The sequence below is a fragment of the Eulemur rufifrons genome, chromosome 15 (assembly GCF_041146395.1).
Source record: "Eulemur rufifrons isolate Redbay chromosome 15, OSU_ERuf_1, whole genome shotgun sequence".
NCBI classification, from domain to species: domain Eukaryota; kingdom Metazoa; phylum Chordata; class Mammalia; order Primates; family Lemuridae; genus Eulemur; species Eulemur rufifrons.
The window spans coordinates 55,198,995-55,216,169 of NC_090997.1; the positions used below are offsets into that span (position 1 = coordinate 55,198,995).

Here is a 17,175-nt window from a genome sequence, read left to right on the forward strand (position 1 = left end):
TGGCTCCCTGCAGGATGATATGTACAGGTTGTCAAGATGGTGCAGCAGAAAAGACAAATGGCCAGACCCAGATTTCAGCCCAGCTTTTAGGGGGCTGTGCCGCATTAGGCCTATCACTTAACCTTTCTGAGCCTTAGGAAACAGAGAGGATAATACTTAGCTCACAGGTTTGTTATATATAATCTTATACATCGCATATGTGCAATAGATGGTAACTGTTATTCTAAAAGGTGAGACTTAGTTATAGAAGGTATTAGATTGGAACATATGAAACTGACATTTTCGTAGACAAAAAAAATGGTCGGATTTCAAACCTTACTGTAATATGGTCCCCTCCTAGGAACCTCGAGAGCACTGTTACAGGGAGGCCACAGTGTGGATGGCAAGGTCAGGTTCTGCAGTAAGTCTAGAGTCAGTGGTCATGGATGGCCACTTTTATTAGTGATTTATGTATAACATGCTGAAATATATAATCATGAAGCTTAGTTATCTTAGACTATCCCATTCCCTACCCACACACAAATCAGCATTTTACATTTTGCTAAAGTTAGCACATTAAATTCATTGTATTTTGATAGTTAAATTTCTGTTCCACGTTGCTAAGAGTCACAAGTACATAAGAAGAATGGGCACAAACAGACAGGTCCATCTGCCCGCCCTTTCTTTCTTTCTTTCTTTCTTTCTTCTTTTCTTTTTTCTTTTTTTTTTGAGACAGAGTCTTACTTTGTTGCCCAGGCTAGAGTGCCGTGGCATCAGCCTAGCTCACAGCAACCTCAAACTCCTGGGCTCAAGCAATCCTCCTGCCTCAGCCTCCCGAGTAGCTGGGACTACAGGCATGTGCCATCATGCCCGACTAATTTTTTCTGTATATATTTTTAGTTGTCCATATAATTTCTTTCTATTTTTTAGTAGAGAACGAGGTCTCGCTCTTGCTCAGGCTGGTCTCGAACTCCTGAGCTCAAATGATCCTCCTGCCTCGGCCTTCCAGAGTGCTAGGATTACAGGCATGAGCCACCGTGCCCGGCCCATCTGCCCTTTCTAATAATATCAATGACATACACGATCCTGTCTAGACTCTTGGTGATCCGAGTATTATCCTAAAAGCTCGATTTCAGGGTGTTTTCCATATTGTTGATTTCCCTCTCAGTTACCCTCCTTTGAACTTGAGGCAGACGTTTCCGAAAGTTTCCACTCAGCAGGATGTAGAGAAAAGGGTTAATGCCGCTGCTGGCGTAGCTGAGACAGATGGAGAGGTAATAGCCCACATAGAAGGCCAGTGTGGGCTGATCCATCTGTAAGTTCACCAGCTGTAGCGTGTGATAGGGGGCAGCACTCAGGATAAAGACTGCCACCAACACCAGCACCATCTTTGTCAGCTTCATCACTCTCTGCTTGGGTACACTGGCATTGCAACTGCGAAGGAAACATTTCAACAGACAGAACATAAACAACCGTAGAAATCATGGGTCAGTGTCTCTGTAGAACTTTCTGGACAGCTCATAATGGCTTTACAGTGAAATATGAAGCTCATTTTTTATATGCTTACTTATTCAGAGCATTGCAAAAACATTCTTTTTCATTCCTGTTAAAAACCTCTCAAAGTAAAACAAACAAAAAAAAAAAAAAGAAAAGAAAAGAAAAAGAAAAAAACACTTGTCGAAGTTCTCAAACCTGGAATATTTTGAGAAACAAAATAAATAACAAAGGATTGAATTATAACTCAAAGTATGAAATAAACATACATGAGTCTATACTGATATAAATAATATTGAATAAAATAGGGGGAGAAGAGACAAACCTTTACAGAATTCCAAATAATACAAGCAGATACTCCCCTTTAAGGAAATGGAACTTAATTCCCACCTTCCCCCTTCTCCTTTGAGGGTAGGCTATACTTAGGGACTCACTTCCAGAGAATAGAGAAAGGGATAAATAGTTTCACAGTGGAGAAATCTGGCTAGTCATCAATACTAATATCAACAGTGACACCATGTAGCTATCATTTAATCCCTGATACATTGTGATGAGAAGAGTTGCTTTTTTCCCAAAATGCATAACTACTGTCTAATCATGATACAATATCAGACAAACTCAGATTGGGAACCTTCTACAGGATACCTGGCCAGTACTCCTTAAGATTATCAAGGTTATGAAAAACAAGGAAAGAATGAAAAACTATCACAGACCAGAGAAGACTGGGAAGACATGACAACTAAATGCAGTATGTTACTCTGCGTTGAATCTGGAACAGATAGAGGACTTCAATGGAAAAACTGGTAATGTCCAATGAAGGGTAGAATTTAGTTCATAGTAATGTATTAATGCTGTTTTCTTTGTCTTGACAAACGTACCATGGTAATGTAAGATGTTAACAATGGGAAAACTGGGTGAGGGGTATATGGAAACCCTTTGTTCTATCTGTACAGATCTGCAGTATTTCTGTACTGTCTGTACTATATCTCTACTATCTACTTTTCTATAAATTTAAAGTTATTCTAAAATAAAACATTTTAAAATTTCCAAATTTTATCATATTATGTCATATTTAGACATTTGAAAGAAATTTCCCCAGGATACAGTGGAAGCAGTTGAATAAGCCTTGGAAATAATATGAAAAAAAGCATGGGGATTGAAAATCACTCAAAGACAATGATCCTCCTGCAGTTTATCCAAGTAGGCACCATGCTTCCTCTAACTTCTTGCATTCTGAGGCATAACTGGAGAGTATGAGCTTTGTTTCATAAGATGCTCCTAGCATTTCTGAGAAAAGTGTTAGGAGCAAAATGATCTGATTTGGAGAACTGTTTTAAAAAGGCTCAGGCATCCTCTCCAGCTGCTGGTGTCCTAATATTCCATATGATTCCATTTCAACCTTCTCACCAACTCAGCTCCCTGTGATGCATTTAGAAGCTAATTTTTTTCCCCATAACTGTGGCTGTTTCCTTTTCCCATGCCAAATAGACCACCCTTTAATAACTTAAGACCTCCACAGAATTTCAAGAAGCTAAGTGGGAAAAAAAAGTTGTGAGCCAATAGACTACGTAAACCTTTGGTTCCAGAGTTTGTCACAAATTTTGATTAATGATGGTTAAATTGTTCATATATCCTTTTAAAAATCTTCACAGTGTTGCAACAAACAGTGTGCAGGGAAACCCAGCAAGCTTGCTTTTCCAAAAGAAACACAAAAATCTATCGAAAAGTCAAATGTTAATAAATTTAAAAATGTTTTTACCCAACTGGTTATATAATTACTGACTTAATCATTTGACCAATTTGGTATACACAATTTCCAGTTGAAAATAATTTAGATTTATTTATGTGGTTTTAGAGACAAATATCTTCAAAGGTCTTTAGGTTAACTCTTTGGCTTTATTTACTTCTAATTAATTTCCTTCTAATATTAATAGGACACTGCTTCTCTAATTCAAATATTAATGAAACTCTTCCCCTCTAAATCTAAAGAAATCAAAACACAGAAATTAAAAGGTTGAACACAACATCTAATATATTTACATACATATGCAACTCTGAAAAATGTACTACTAAAACACTTCATCACTGAAAGATCTTCAATTAGCTGATTCAGAACATATCTTATTTTTTAAAAAAGCCTGCTATACACATTTGTCAATGCTTGTATGTCTAAGTGTAGTATGCTTTAAGTTATTGTTGCTGAAGTTTCTTCTGCAGATGTCTTAGGATATCTAAACTCTTAACAAATAAAGCAAAATAAGGCAAACACTTACCATCTGGCATCTTTATTTTGTTGATACATCTTCCATGTATAGCATAAAATTAAAATATAGCACACCAAAATCAAGGGTAAAGGGAAAAAAAAAGTTGTTATCGTCAAATAAAGTGTGTACCTGTAAAATGAGAAAGAGAGAGAGAAAGAATACATCACTGTTACATTCACTGCACTAGGAATTGGATTTTACAGTTTTTGAGGCATGATTTTTTAATTTTTTCAGTGTTCAGGATAAAAATTCTTGGGGGAAAGCTCATAATCTTTGGCTGCTTTATCACGGAGGAGTCCTGCTCTTCATTGTTCACTAACAGCAATGCTTGTCTCTTCTCTAGCCAAGCCCAATTGTATTGAGTGCAGAACAGGTGAGACTACTTATCATTATCTTTAGAGTTATTAATAACAATAGGCAACATCAGGTAGTATTTATTATGTAGTGATCACTGTTCTAAGTACTTTTCATATTTTAGCTCATTGAATCTGTACAACCCCATGAATATGATGCCATTAGTATCCTCATGTTACAGAAGAAACTGAGGCACAGAGAGGTTAAGTGGCTTGCCCAAGATTACCCAGTTAGTAAGTGGCAGGGGTGGGATTTGAACCCAAAGAAGCAGCTGGGCTCCAGAGACCCTGCTTGTATCTAAGGCTCCAGATGATCTCCCAAGGCACACGGGAGCTCGTGCTATAAATCAGTCAGTCTTCCCTCCATGCTCCTCTCGGGAGGTGGGAGTCTGGGGCACGCAGTGGGGGGTTCTCAGGTGAGCAAACTCCATTCCTGCACAGATGCCAAGTCTCCTCCTTCCTGGCAGAACGCTGGTGTTGGTAAAAGGAGGCGGGCCCAAATTGGGTGGGTGTGGAGAGGGAGGCAGAGAGAACACCTGGGACCAGAGGGACCCTGAATGTAGCCCAGTAGCTCCAGTCTCAGTTCACCTGAAAGACTTAATTCTAGGAGGAACAACAGAAGCTGCAGCCTCAGAATATCCTTTACCATAATCAGCCAAACATAGCAGAATTAGAAGCAGCTGTCAGTGTAAAAATAGCATTTGTTTCTTTGACATAGGCCAAAAAACAAGACATACAGTCATATACTGAGCCTCAGGTTATGCTTTCCTTTTAGATAAGTTGAGGCTCATATTTATATATCAACTCTAGTAACTATTATAAGTACCATTTCACATTTCAATTGGCTGATGATTTTGGTTCATGAGGGCATCCAATGCTGATGGGAGAAATAATGAATCAACAATCAATCTCATGTTTTAAAACAATTTTTGTATAGATGCATAGTATAGATGTTCATAGTTTTGGGGGTACATATGATAATTTAATATATTCATATAATTTGTAAAGATCAAATAGTGTACTTCAAATATTTTTCTCCCATTCTGTGGGTTGTCTCTTCACTTTGCTGATTGTTCCCTTTGCTGTGCAGAAGCTTTTTAGCTTGATGTGATCCCATTTGTCTAATTTTACTTTGGTTGCCTGTGCTTTTGAGGTCTTACACATAAAATATTCACCCAGACCAATGTGCTGGAACATTTCCCCATTTTTTTAAGTAGTTTCATAGTTTAAGGTCTTCGATTTAAGTTTTTAATCCATTTCATTTGATTTTTGTGTATGGTGACATAGAGGTCTAGTTCCATTCTTCTGCATATAGTTATCTGAGTACCATTTATTGAAGAGACTGTCCTTTCACTATTGTATATTATTGGTGCCTTTGTTGAAGATGAGTTGGCTGTAAGTGTATATATCTATATCTGGGTTCTCTATTCACTTCCATTGGTTTATGTGTCTGTTTTTATGCCAGTATCATGCTGATTTGGTGACTTTGTAGTAAATTTTGAAGTCAGGTACTGTAATGCTTCCAACTTTGTTCTTTTTGCTCAGGATTGCTTTGGCTATTCAAGGTCTTTTGTGGTTCCATATAAATTTTAGTATTTTTTTTTCTATTTCTGTGAGGAGTATCATTGGTGGTTTGACAGAGATTACATTGAATCTGTAAATTGCTTTGGATAGCATTGTCATTTTAACAATATTAATTCTTCTAATCCACAAGCATGAAATATCTTTCCATTTTTTATGTCCTCTTCAATTTCTTTTATCAGTGTTATACAGTTTTCCTTGTATAGATCTTTCATTTCTTTGGTTAAATTGATTCCTAGGTAGTTTGTGTTCTTCATAGCTTCTGTAAATAGGATTGCTTCCTTTTCTTTTTCAGACTGTTTGCTGTTGGCATATATACATCTACTTATTTTTGTGTGTTGATTTTGTATTCTGCAACTTTACTGAATTTATCTATCACTTTTAACAGGTTTTTTTTTTTTTTTTTTTTTTTTTGGTGGCATCTTTAGGTTTTTCTCAGGATAAGATCGTGTTGTCTGCAAACAAGGGTAATTTGACTTCTTCCTTTCCAATATGGGTACCCTTTATTTATTTCTCTTGCCTAATTTCTCTGGCTGGGATTTTCAGTATTATGTTGATTAAAAGTGATTGAAAATGAGCATTCTTGTCTCATTCCAGATCTTAGAGGAAAGGTCTTTAAGTCTTTCTTGTTCAGTACAATTTGAGCTGTGGGTTTGTCATACATGTCCTTTATTATTTTGAGGCATGTTCCTTCTATAACCAGTTTGATGAGGTTTTTTTATCATAAAGGGATGCTGAATTTTGTTGGATGCTTTTTTGGCATCTATGAAAATCATCATATGATTTTTGTTCTGTCAATGTGATGTATCACATTTACTGATTTGCATACATTGAACAATCCTTGCATCCCCTGGGTGAATCCCACTTGAATATAGTGAGTTATCTTTTTAATGTTTTGTTAAATTTAGTTTGCTAGTATTTTGTTGAGAATGTTTGCATCTATGTTCAACAGTGATATGGGCTTATTATTTTCTCTTTTTGTTGTGTCCTTTTCTGGTTTTGGTATCAGAATAATCCTGGCCACATAGAATGAGTTTGGAAGTACTCCCTCCTCTTCAATTTTTTTTTTTTAAGAGTTTGAGTAGAACTGGTATTAATGCTTCTTTAAATGTTTGGTAGAACTCATCAGGCCCCGGGCTTTTCTTTGATGGGAGACTTATTACAGCTTTGATCTCATTAATTGTTAATGGTTTGTTGAGGTTTTCTATTTCTTCATGGTTCAATCTTGGTAGGTTGTATGTGTCCAGGAATTTATGAGTTTATCAGGACACCAGTCACTGGATTTAGGGCCCACCCTAATCCAGTAGGACCTCATCTTAACTTGATTACCTCTGCAGGGACCTTATTTTCAAGTAAGGTTACATTCACAGGTATGGGGAGGGGGACTTGAACATATTTTGGGGGGGGACACAATTCAAGCAAACTACAATTGCATATTAATGAGGTTTGAGTCTGAGTAACTCTTAGATTCTTTTGGAAACTCTTCCCCTCCCTTGACTGCTACATTCCTGCCATGTCTGGCTGCCACGGATCTTTAAAATCCATATTCAAATATATTTGTGCCCACTGAGGTGACATGATTAAATTCAAAATCTTTTCCTAAAGGTTGCCCTCTCCTTAAAGCCAGACTTCCACCCTGATGGCATAAAGGAAAAAACTAAGCAGAGAGACAGGTGAGAAGAGGAACCATAAGGACTCTCTTTGAGGCTTCTCCCTTGTTTGACAAGGGGGATGAAGTACTTCACAACTTAATTCAATTCTATTTTTTTCTTAAGTTTTAACAGCTTACCAGAGTACATCGTCAGGGGATGTCAAATCAAAAGCACAACTCTCGACACCGTCTTTGAATTTGATAACCTTCGAGTAGACCCAGACAGGCAATGCCAGAATAAAGGATGCTGCCCAAAGGCCCAAATTGATGCGGATGGTCTTGCACCTTGTTCTCCAACTCGTCAGTCGAAATGGTTGGACGAGGGCCAAGTACCTGCAAAGCCAGTTAAGAAGGGCTTGGGGACAATCAATAAAAGCACTGAGCTCCAAGGATGAAAGGTTCATGACAAGAGTAAATTATTAGTATTATTATCCTCCCTGAAGCACACCTCTATCAAGGCAAAAGAAAGTTCTATTTTTTCAGAGCTGCCTAGTACCTGTAGAGAAAACAACTCTTGACCCTGGAAGTCTGAATAAACCACTCACTGTAATAGCTGTTCCTTCTATGAACACACTGATAATGGTAAAATTCTGCAGTGCACTCTTTCTTTACAAAGGTGCTTCCCCTATAAATGGGGCTCTGGAAAACTTTGTCTCTGAACAGGGATTTCCTACAGGAGGAAATATTAGTAACCCACTCCCCAGCAGGATTTACTCATGTAGAGGCAGGAAGGAGGAAGTGCGGGGGCTGATAGGAGAATTCCCTAGCAGAATGAGGTTCAGGCACATAGGACAGAACATTTTGCCCAGACTGCTTTACAATAAGGTCCCCAGGTCCTTGGAGGTTCAGTTCACAGAAATCACAGCGGAGATGAACAAGTGCAACTATTATAGACAATGCAAATTCCTCAGGATACTTAGGCTAGAAGCCAGAGGGAGGAAATGGGCTAATTTCATGGGGAAGCATTTTTTCTTTTTTTCTATTTTAGACCCAGAAAAAAAAAATAATCATTAATCAAACTTGAAATCCTGACATTTCAAATATATTTGGTCCTTCAGCAAGTGCAAGAATTTTTCAGAGCTAACTGAAAGCTGAAGGATGAAAAAGAGAACTCAGATTCAGAAGGAAGGCTATTTGAGACAATGCATCTTTGCTGGGGTTGGGGTGGGAGAAGGTGGTATTAACAGAAATTAAACAAATGTAAAAAATAGTTTCAATGGTTGCTTAATTTTCTCCAAGTTTTTGTAGAGTTGCTTACTGAAGAATTTTTTTCATAAAAATGAAAAATTTCCTGTCCTCTTGCTCTTTCAGTTTGGCACCAGAGGCAGGACATTTTGCATTCAGTTAAGCGACCTTTAGCATGCAGGTAGAGGTTTCTGGCCAGGGCTCCTCATCCCTTCTCCCTTGCACACTGCATGTGCATTCCCTGTGGCTAAGGAGAGAAGGCCCCTTCCCTCCCTGCTGGGGAAGTGGGTGAAGTAGTGATTGCAAAGCAGCCCAGCCACCATTCTGACTGGAATTATGGGATAAGGAAGTCATGGCATTAAGCAATTGGGGAGTCTTCTCTGATAGCAACCTTCCGTGGCTGAAAACTTTTCAATGGCTTTTCATCGCCATTCAGATAAAATTCAGAATTCTTACCATGACCATGACCATGACAAGGTCTTTCTTTGCCTGGCCCTGCTTGCTGCTCAGGCTGGAGCTTGTGCCAGTCTCTCTCGACTTCCTTCAAGCTCCTCCCCCTTTAAGGTTAGGCACATGCTGTTCTACCTGCCTGGCAGAATCTGCCTCTGCTTCCTCCTGCTCTTCCTTCAAGTCTCTGTTTAACTGTCTCCCTCTCAGAGAAGCATTCCCTGACCACACGCTCTATATGAGGGCCCACGACTGTAAATGCAAGTCACAGGGAGACTCTACTTTTCGTTTTTAATGTGTATCACTGTGTGGAAATATACATTAACTTGTGTGACTCTTCACTCACTGTCTGTCCGTACTGTGGAACAGAAGCCCCGTTGAGGGCAGGCGCCTTGACTATTAGTTTAAGGCCATTGCATGCCCTGTGTCTGGCAGTCTCTGGCACATTATCCATGCTCAAGAAATATTTGTTGAACGAATGAATGGACAAATAGGAAATTTTGTCTCTTACCTACTGATTTTTGGTGTTCTAGAGAATTTATTTACAAAAGTAGCCACTAATGAAAGTCCAGGTAGTTTTCATCTGGAGGCAAACACTTTTAATATTTTGGGTATTTACAATTTTTTATATTACTATGGAGGTATGAACCCACTATTAAGTATTCTACACATTTGCAGTTATTACTAATCAGAGAAACAAAAACGAAAGAGTTATTGAAAACCTTTTAAATGTGTGATCCATTAAATGGGGAATTGAGATGACTTAAATGTAAAAACAATAAAGCATACTGATGGCACTGACGGCCTTAAAAAAAAAACTATTTTACAAAATTGCAGATTTTGTTGAACTTTTATGAATTTAGTAGAGTTATAATTATAAGAAATGCTGGGGAGGAAAAGCTTCAGTTTTACAGAATCTTCATTTGCCTCTTGCCACCTGATCCTCTAGTGTGAGGGCTGGGAGAAAGAAAGAAAGAGTCTGAATGTCTCAAATATAAAATAAAATTTTAGCATACTGTGTCCATTGGATTAAAACAAGACACAGCAAAAGGCTATTCAGGTATATGACACGTAGGCATGTGTGCACACACATACACATACATATACACAGAGGAAAAAAATCTGTCAACGTTAGGAACCATATACAGTTGGTCTGTTCCAAGGCAGAAAATTCCCATTCACTTGATTTGCAGTAAGAGGCTTACAGAAGGAGTACAAATACCCCTCTTTTTTTTTTAATCCCCAAAAGCCAATATTTTCCTACTTCCCAGATACATGGTATAAGGAAGCTTTTATTTCCCCAAGAATAGGATTACTGTTGGTATAACCTGTGCCATAGGTTGCTTTTCTACAGTAGGCCTGGACTACACAGGGCCCTCGCCCTGGGGTTGGAATCCCAGCAAACTCATCGGGCTTTTCTCAAGACACAGTCAGCACTGGCGGGCATCGGCTGAGCTAACTAGATCTATACAGTTTATTGATTTAAAAATGTGGTATTAATTATAAACAGAGAAGCATATTCTATATTTTGAAAATTCTCCTGCAGAAAAGCAGTACGATGTAAAAATGCATAAAACATTACCATAATTATTCATTTTTGTCAGAGTGAATGATTTATATGAACCTTGCCATTCTTTTATTTATTCATTTAAAGAAAGGTTCATGATTTCCCCACCCCAAAGACCCACTTGGAAGGAGAAGGAACCAGAGCTCAGGCACTATTACACAGACAATTGGAATGTATTGGTGGACAAAAACCCTGGAAAAATTTACATTTGAGGTGCAGGGGGAACTAGACAAAGCACAATACACACACAAACATACACACAAAAGTTGAATTATGTAATATATCTGAAGCAAAGGAAAAAGTAGATCAGAGAAAGAGGGATCAAATGTGTTGAGTTGGGGTTGGGTTAGAAAGAAGGCAGATGGGGATTTTAAGTGGGTTGGTCTTGAAAGCAGCATATCATTGTTGGAAGTATTACAGTTGTCGTTAGGCCCTGTTTCTGTTTGGGGAGACCTGCTAGGATTTGGTGTGGGGGTCCTGGCTTCTGGATAATGCAGGGCACATCCTAGCTTGCATCCTTCTCAGAGAGGTCAGAGAGTTACAAACTACCTGCCATCTCCAAAGTTGGATGGCCTGGGTCTGAACTGGGCTCTCTACCACTCATTGGCACCATAAGTATCACCGTCACCATCATCTCCCCAAATAATGACTTCCATGGCTGGTGAAAATGGCTATAGCACATTCCAGGAAATAGTGAAATAAATTTCTAATGATGTAAAATGGCAGCATTTGCATCAACCAATCATAAGAATCTGTGTAAAAGATGGTCTTCCTGGTACTGGGAAATCATTTCATAGTCTTATAGGAACCTATATCTACCCCACTGACTCCTTAGAGCTGCCAGATGATAACAAGACTGTGAGACAGTGAACATAGCAGAAACAGCCCTGGACAGGGAGTGAAGAGACCTGCCTCAATTCTCAGCTCTGCCTGTAACTCTCTGTGTGCCTGTAGCAAATTCCCTCACCTCTCTAGGCCTCAGCTTCCTACTGCAAAAATGGTGGATGGAGTCCATTCTGGTTTCTAACATTTCATGGTTTTGTGATGTTTTTTTCTCACAGTGAATTTCAAATAAAACCGAGGTCAAAAAGAATGATTAGAAAAAAGATTTTAGTGTTTCACATTTCCCATTAAAAAAATAGACCTCTGTGAAAACTGAATAAAATCTTCTTAAGTAATCAGTCCTACAATGAAACAAACAAAGGAATAGGAGCTTTGCTGTTATAAAACAACGCTGATGTTGCTTAAATTGAAACGAACTTGGGGAAACACAGGAGCTTCTGAATTGTATTAAGATATTTCAAAGTCTCTCCACTTACCTGTCCACACTCATCACAGTCATGATGGCACTACAGGCAAACTGGTTGCAGGTATCCAGAGACGTGATGATGGTGCACAGAGGTCCTCCAAACACCCACTCTCCCCCCCGGGCCCACTGGTGAATAAGAAAAGGCATTCCAATGATGTGGACCAAATCAGCCACAGCCAGGTTGCAGATATAAATGTCAGGGATTGTTTTTTTCCTGGACCTGAAAGAAATGGAGGGAAAATGAGACTTGACATTGACAGTATGGACCTTCTTCAATATATGCCACCTATTACAAATTTTTATTAATAATTGCTATAATGAATTATAGAAGTTAAAGGAAAATCTACACAAATGCACAGAGGAATGCCTAGTCTTGTTTATATTGAAACATTTTGAACTATTTATTTGATAAGTAACTGTGGTGGTTTAAAAATATGTCTACAAAGTCTTTGATACTCTTTTCAATAGGTGGAGCTTAATTCCCTCTCTTTTGAGTATTGAACTTAATAACTTGCTTCTAACAATTAGAATATAGTGGACATTGCAGTGTGTGACTGTGAAATTAGGATGCAAATGCATTGTGGAGTTCTCTCTTTGCTCTCTGTTGGATCACTCTCCCTGGTGGAAGATCTCTGCCATCTTGTGAGGAGACTCAAGCAACACTATGGAGAGATCCAGGTGGACAGGAATTGAAGTTCCAGCCAGCACCCAACCGGCACCAACTTGCCCAGCATCTAAGTGAAACCTTGGAAGTAGATCCTTCAGCCTTAGCCAAGCCTTCAGATGACTATAACCCTGGAGGACAACTTAATTGCAACTTTATGAGAGAGCCAGAACCAATCAATCAAGCTGTTCCTGGATTCCTGACTCTGAGAAACTATGCGAGATAATAAATGTTTATTGTTTCAAGTTGCTATGTTTTGGGGTAATTTTCTATGCAGCAACAAATTATACCAACCTTAAACACACTCAGGCAAAAGGCTTAGTCTTTACTCATTGTTAGCACCTAAAAGAGCTGAAGAATAAAAATAAATGGTTTCTATTGTCTAATGATTTTTTTTTAACCACAGCGGAGACCATTGTTAACATTTCAATGATTACTTAGAAATATTCCAGTAAAATCTAACCCATCACAAAGACTATTAATGAAGACCATGAAATCCAGACAGCGAGAAGAGGAATTTGAAACGAGTGAACAGATAGACTGCACTGAGAATGACCTCATGTCCCCTACAGGCAGCGGGGATGGGAGGAGGAGGGAAAGCATTGCTATCTAGATGTGGCATTCTCACCCGTAGGTGAAAGGATTTTCTGACAGCAGAAATTTAAATTTAAAATTCTGTTGGTTCCTTTCTTCAAGGAGCTGACACTTTCAATAACAAACAGGTCTCATCTTTATTTGAGAGATGCTGTTCATAAATTCAGTAAACATTTTACTGAACACCACTTATATGTCAGGCATACTATTGTGCTCTGAGGCTGTAAAGCTAAATAATATAGAAGTTCTATCATCAAGGAGCTTATGTCTAGGCATGCATACATAAATGGCCACATTATAGTTTGATGAGAGAAAGTTAGAGACAAGTACAAGGAGCACAAAGCAGGGTCCCCACCTCTCCCCTGGGGACTGTCAGGGCAGGTTTCTTGGCAGAAGCAGCAGCTACACTGAGGTCAAATAAGAATTTAAAGCACACATAAGAATTAACCCTAAGATTATTCCACAATTGCTAGTTCACTTCCTATCCAGCTCTGCTGTTTGGAAACCAGTGTGGCTTTGTTATTCACTGGCAACAAATTTTACAGCCCGTGAACTTAACTTCATCATTTCTAAGCTGCCATATCCTCACGTGAAACATCAGACTGGGTGAGGCCATATTTTGTACAGGCCTTGGCCACATACACTGTTGGGGCAAGTTACTACCATTGAGTCCTGATACTGAGCAACCGCACTTTAGTCATTGTTGATGTCACTAATAAAACAGGCTTGTTCCTTTTTCTCAGGAACTTGGTGACTCACACCAGAATGACCAAGAGGGAGAGAAGACTTGAGGGAAAGATCATGTCAACCAAAAGAGCAGTCAAGTGACTGTCCTTGGTCTCTCATCCCCAGTCCTCTCTGGGCTATTGGGCATGGGAGATGGAGAGGAGTTTGCAGGAGGACACATACTAGGGGTCTGGTAGAAAGAGTTACACACTAAGAAAAAAAATCATAAATCTTAGCTTATAAATAGATGCTATTTGCATTTGAATTGGTGTATAAACAATAAGCGATCACTGAGCTCTCAATTGCAGCAATTAGATGCATAGACCCTGCTTTCCTCTAGACAGGTACCCATCACTTACTGATAATAAATTACGGTAATTTTATTGTTGAAGACCATGCAGGCCATTAATTAGAAATTAAAAATAATTAAATAGAAATGTTTCTAGACAATATTTTGTATAACACAAAGAGAATTCTGAAACAAAGGATATATTTATCTCGGTATAAGATGCTATAAATATAAATAACACATTATATTTATTATTGCCTTTTTACTAAAAATGACAGCATAGAAATTAAAAATAATTAAATGGAAATTGTAAAATTTCTAGCTATATAACTTATATCTTTTTTTAGAGTCTAACTTATCTTCAGATTTCCTGTTATCAGTCTTCGTTAGATTTCTGTCTCTTATGACTCAAACATTTAAAATAAAATACATAGACTTGTGATAATTTTGGCTAACATGTTTTCCATATGGTTAACACGGCCATATCTAATGCTCACTAATTGGAGGAATGATAAAATAAATTATGGTATTCCATAATACCACACATGATATAACTGTTACAAATCTTTGGAAGAATATCTAATCAAATGCAAAAATACTTATACTATTAAGTAAAAAAAAGAATATTGATTATGTATATAGTATGACTCCAAATTTATTTAAACATTTGTTTAAAAATATGCAGGAATAAGCACCACATGTACTCACCATCAAATTGGTTTTAACTGATCAACACCTACGTGCACATATAGGAATAGCATTCAGCGGGCGTCAGGCAGATGTGGCGGGGGGGGCGGTGGAGGGGATGGGTATATACATACATAATGAGTGCAATGCGCACCATCTGGGGATGGACACACTTGAAGCTCTGACTGGGGGCGGGGCAAGGGAAATAAATGTAACCTAAACATTTGTACCCCCATAATATGCTGAAATAAAAGATAAATAAATAAAAAATATGCAGGAATAGTATGTCAAGTGATTACAATGATCATCTATTTGGTAGTAGCAGTATGACTGATTTTTTACTTTATTCTTTTTTTTTTTTTTTTTGAAACAGAGTCTCACTCTGTTGCCAAGCTAGAGTGCAGTGGCATCAGTCTAGCTCACAGCAACCTCAAACTCCTGGGCTCAAGCAATCCTACTTCCTCAGTCTCCCGAGTAGCTGGGACTACAGGCATGCACTACCATACCTGGCTAATTTTTTCTATATATATTTTTAGTTGTCCAGCTAATTTCTTTCTATTTTTTCAGTAGAGACAGGATCTCGCTCTTGCTCAGGCTGGTCTCGAACTCTTGAGCTCAAACAATCCACCTGCCTCGGCCTCCCAGAGTGCTAGTATTCCAGGCGTGAGCCACCGTGCCCGGCCTGGTTTTTTACTTTATTCTTTGTAATTTCTGATACTTGTTCAAAATTTCCATTAACACCACGTTTACCTTTTACAATAAAAAATAACAATATATGCTGTGGATTAAGTAAAACTAACAGCATAATATTGACCCTCCCAACCCCCTTCAGCTGCTGTTGTTTAACAGCTGATACAGCTATTCTGGTGATGCTACTGTGCTGCTTAATTACCCTGAACACGTTATTTTTTCACTGTATTAATGGTATGTCATATTTTATACTGTTAAGTACATATGTATGAATAAGTGTAAGAAAATGATTTCTTAATGGTAGCATATAAACTCAAAGTTGGAAATAACAGTGATGCCAAACAACCACAGATTGTCCACAGAGGTGGCTGAGATAATGACACCTTTGCTTTCTTATCGTTCAATGAACATAAATTCTGTTTTGTGCACAAAATTATTAAAAATATTACATTAAATTACTCTCAGATTATGTGTACAAAGTATATATGAAAAATAAATCAGGATAGTGAAGATATCAAGTAGTGACAGGGCATGTGTGCCCTAATTCTAAATTCATTTTGTCAAGTACATAGAAAACAAATAATCTTTTCTTATTCTCTTGGTTAAACCTACTTGAGAAGGAAGAATTAGCCTGAATTAGTTGGGGTATGTGGAGCCAAGGCAGGAGGTACTGGAGGGCAGATGCCTTTCAGTTTGGTCTATATGGGGATGTTCTGTGTGGAGGAGAACAGCCCGCTATCTACAACTTGCTGCATCTTCAGGTGATTAGATAGAGTCTCTCTTTTGCCTAGGTGAGTTAAAAAGAGTCTCATTTGCCAGTGCAAACAGGTCAGCTTCTTAGAATAACTCTTATTGTCAGAAAACAAAATGGTTCCATTGCAGGCTCAACCCTTGCCTGGGCCCCAGAACCAGAGATTCTGAGTTAATGGATCTGGGATGAAACTACATATCAGGATTTTTTAAAGCTCCCTAGGTGATTCTAATATGTGGCTAAGACTGAGAATTACTACTGTAAAAATTCACTGATCCAGCAGTAAGCATTGGCCTAGGTTTACCATTTTGAGATCTGCAACTCAGATGTTACTTAATGCATAATGAAAATATCTATGGAATCCTCTTTAATTATCTTAAGCAAGTATTTCCAAAACCTGATTTCATTAAGAAAAATTCTACACAGGAAAGGATTCATTGAGGGAGTGCAGAAAGAATGTGGTTTATCAAATTATGGAAGAAAAGAAAAAGAAGTCCTTACCTTATTATAGTGAATACAATGAGGATGTTGCCAACCAGTCCTGTGGAACAGATAATCCCAACCATGGAAGGGAGGATGATGGTATCTGCAACACTGGGGGTTTGATAAGCAAACTCTTCATTCTGGGATTTGTTTGAAAGTTCAGTAGAGGTGTTCCAACAAAATGAGTGAAATGAATTCATTGTTCATGGACTTCCAGTGGTTAAATCTGTGAAGTAATAAGAAGTGATTTACTTAATGAGTTCCCCCAATATAGATTTCCTTTACCCAATTCAAAAAATATTTCTTAGAGCCTGCTTTGTACCAAGATTCTATGCAGCCTAGGATTCCATGGTTAAGTATAGTATGATTCATTTCTGTTTATAATCTCACAGATTATCATAAGAGATAGGTAAACAGCAAATTATAGAACAGCATGATAGTCTTCACATCTTATCATACCT

At 38.2% G+C, this 17,175-nt stretch overlaps 1 protein-coding gene across 1 annotated transcript; it reads right to left on the reverse strand.

Annotated features, from left to right (window-relative positions):
* Positions 1-1,097: 1,097 nt before the first annotated feature.
* MCHR2 (melanin concentrating hormone receptor 2) lies at positions 1,098-16,914 on the reverse strand. Its single transcript, XM_069488677.1, has 5 exons — positions 16,733-16,914; positions 11,841-12,050; positions 7,461-7,655; positions 3,747-3,866; positions 1,098-1,413 (listed from the first exon to the last, which is right to left on the reverse strand). Exons 1-5 carry the CDS (start codon positions 16,912-16,914, stop codon positions 1,098-1,100), a joined length of 1,023 nt encoding a protein of 340 aa, XP_069344778.1.
* Between the last annotated feature and the right edge of the window lie 261 nt (positions 16,915-17,175).

Coding starts and splice junctions, on each gene's coding strand:
- MCHR2 (XM_069488677.1), bottom strand. CDS start 16,914: ATGAATTCATTTCACTCATTTTGTTGGAACACCTCTACTGAACTTTCA. Junction 12,051..16,732: donor ATTGTATTCACTATAATAAG/GTAAGGACTTCT, acceptor CATTTCTTTCAG/GTCCAGGAAAAAAACAATCC. Junction 1,414..3,746: donor CAAAATAAAGATGCCAGATG/GTAAGTGTTTGC, acceptor TTTCCTTCGCAG/TTGCAATGCCAGTGTACCCA.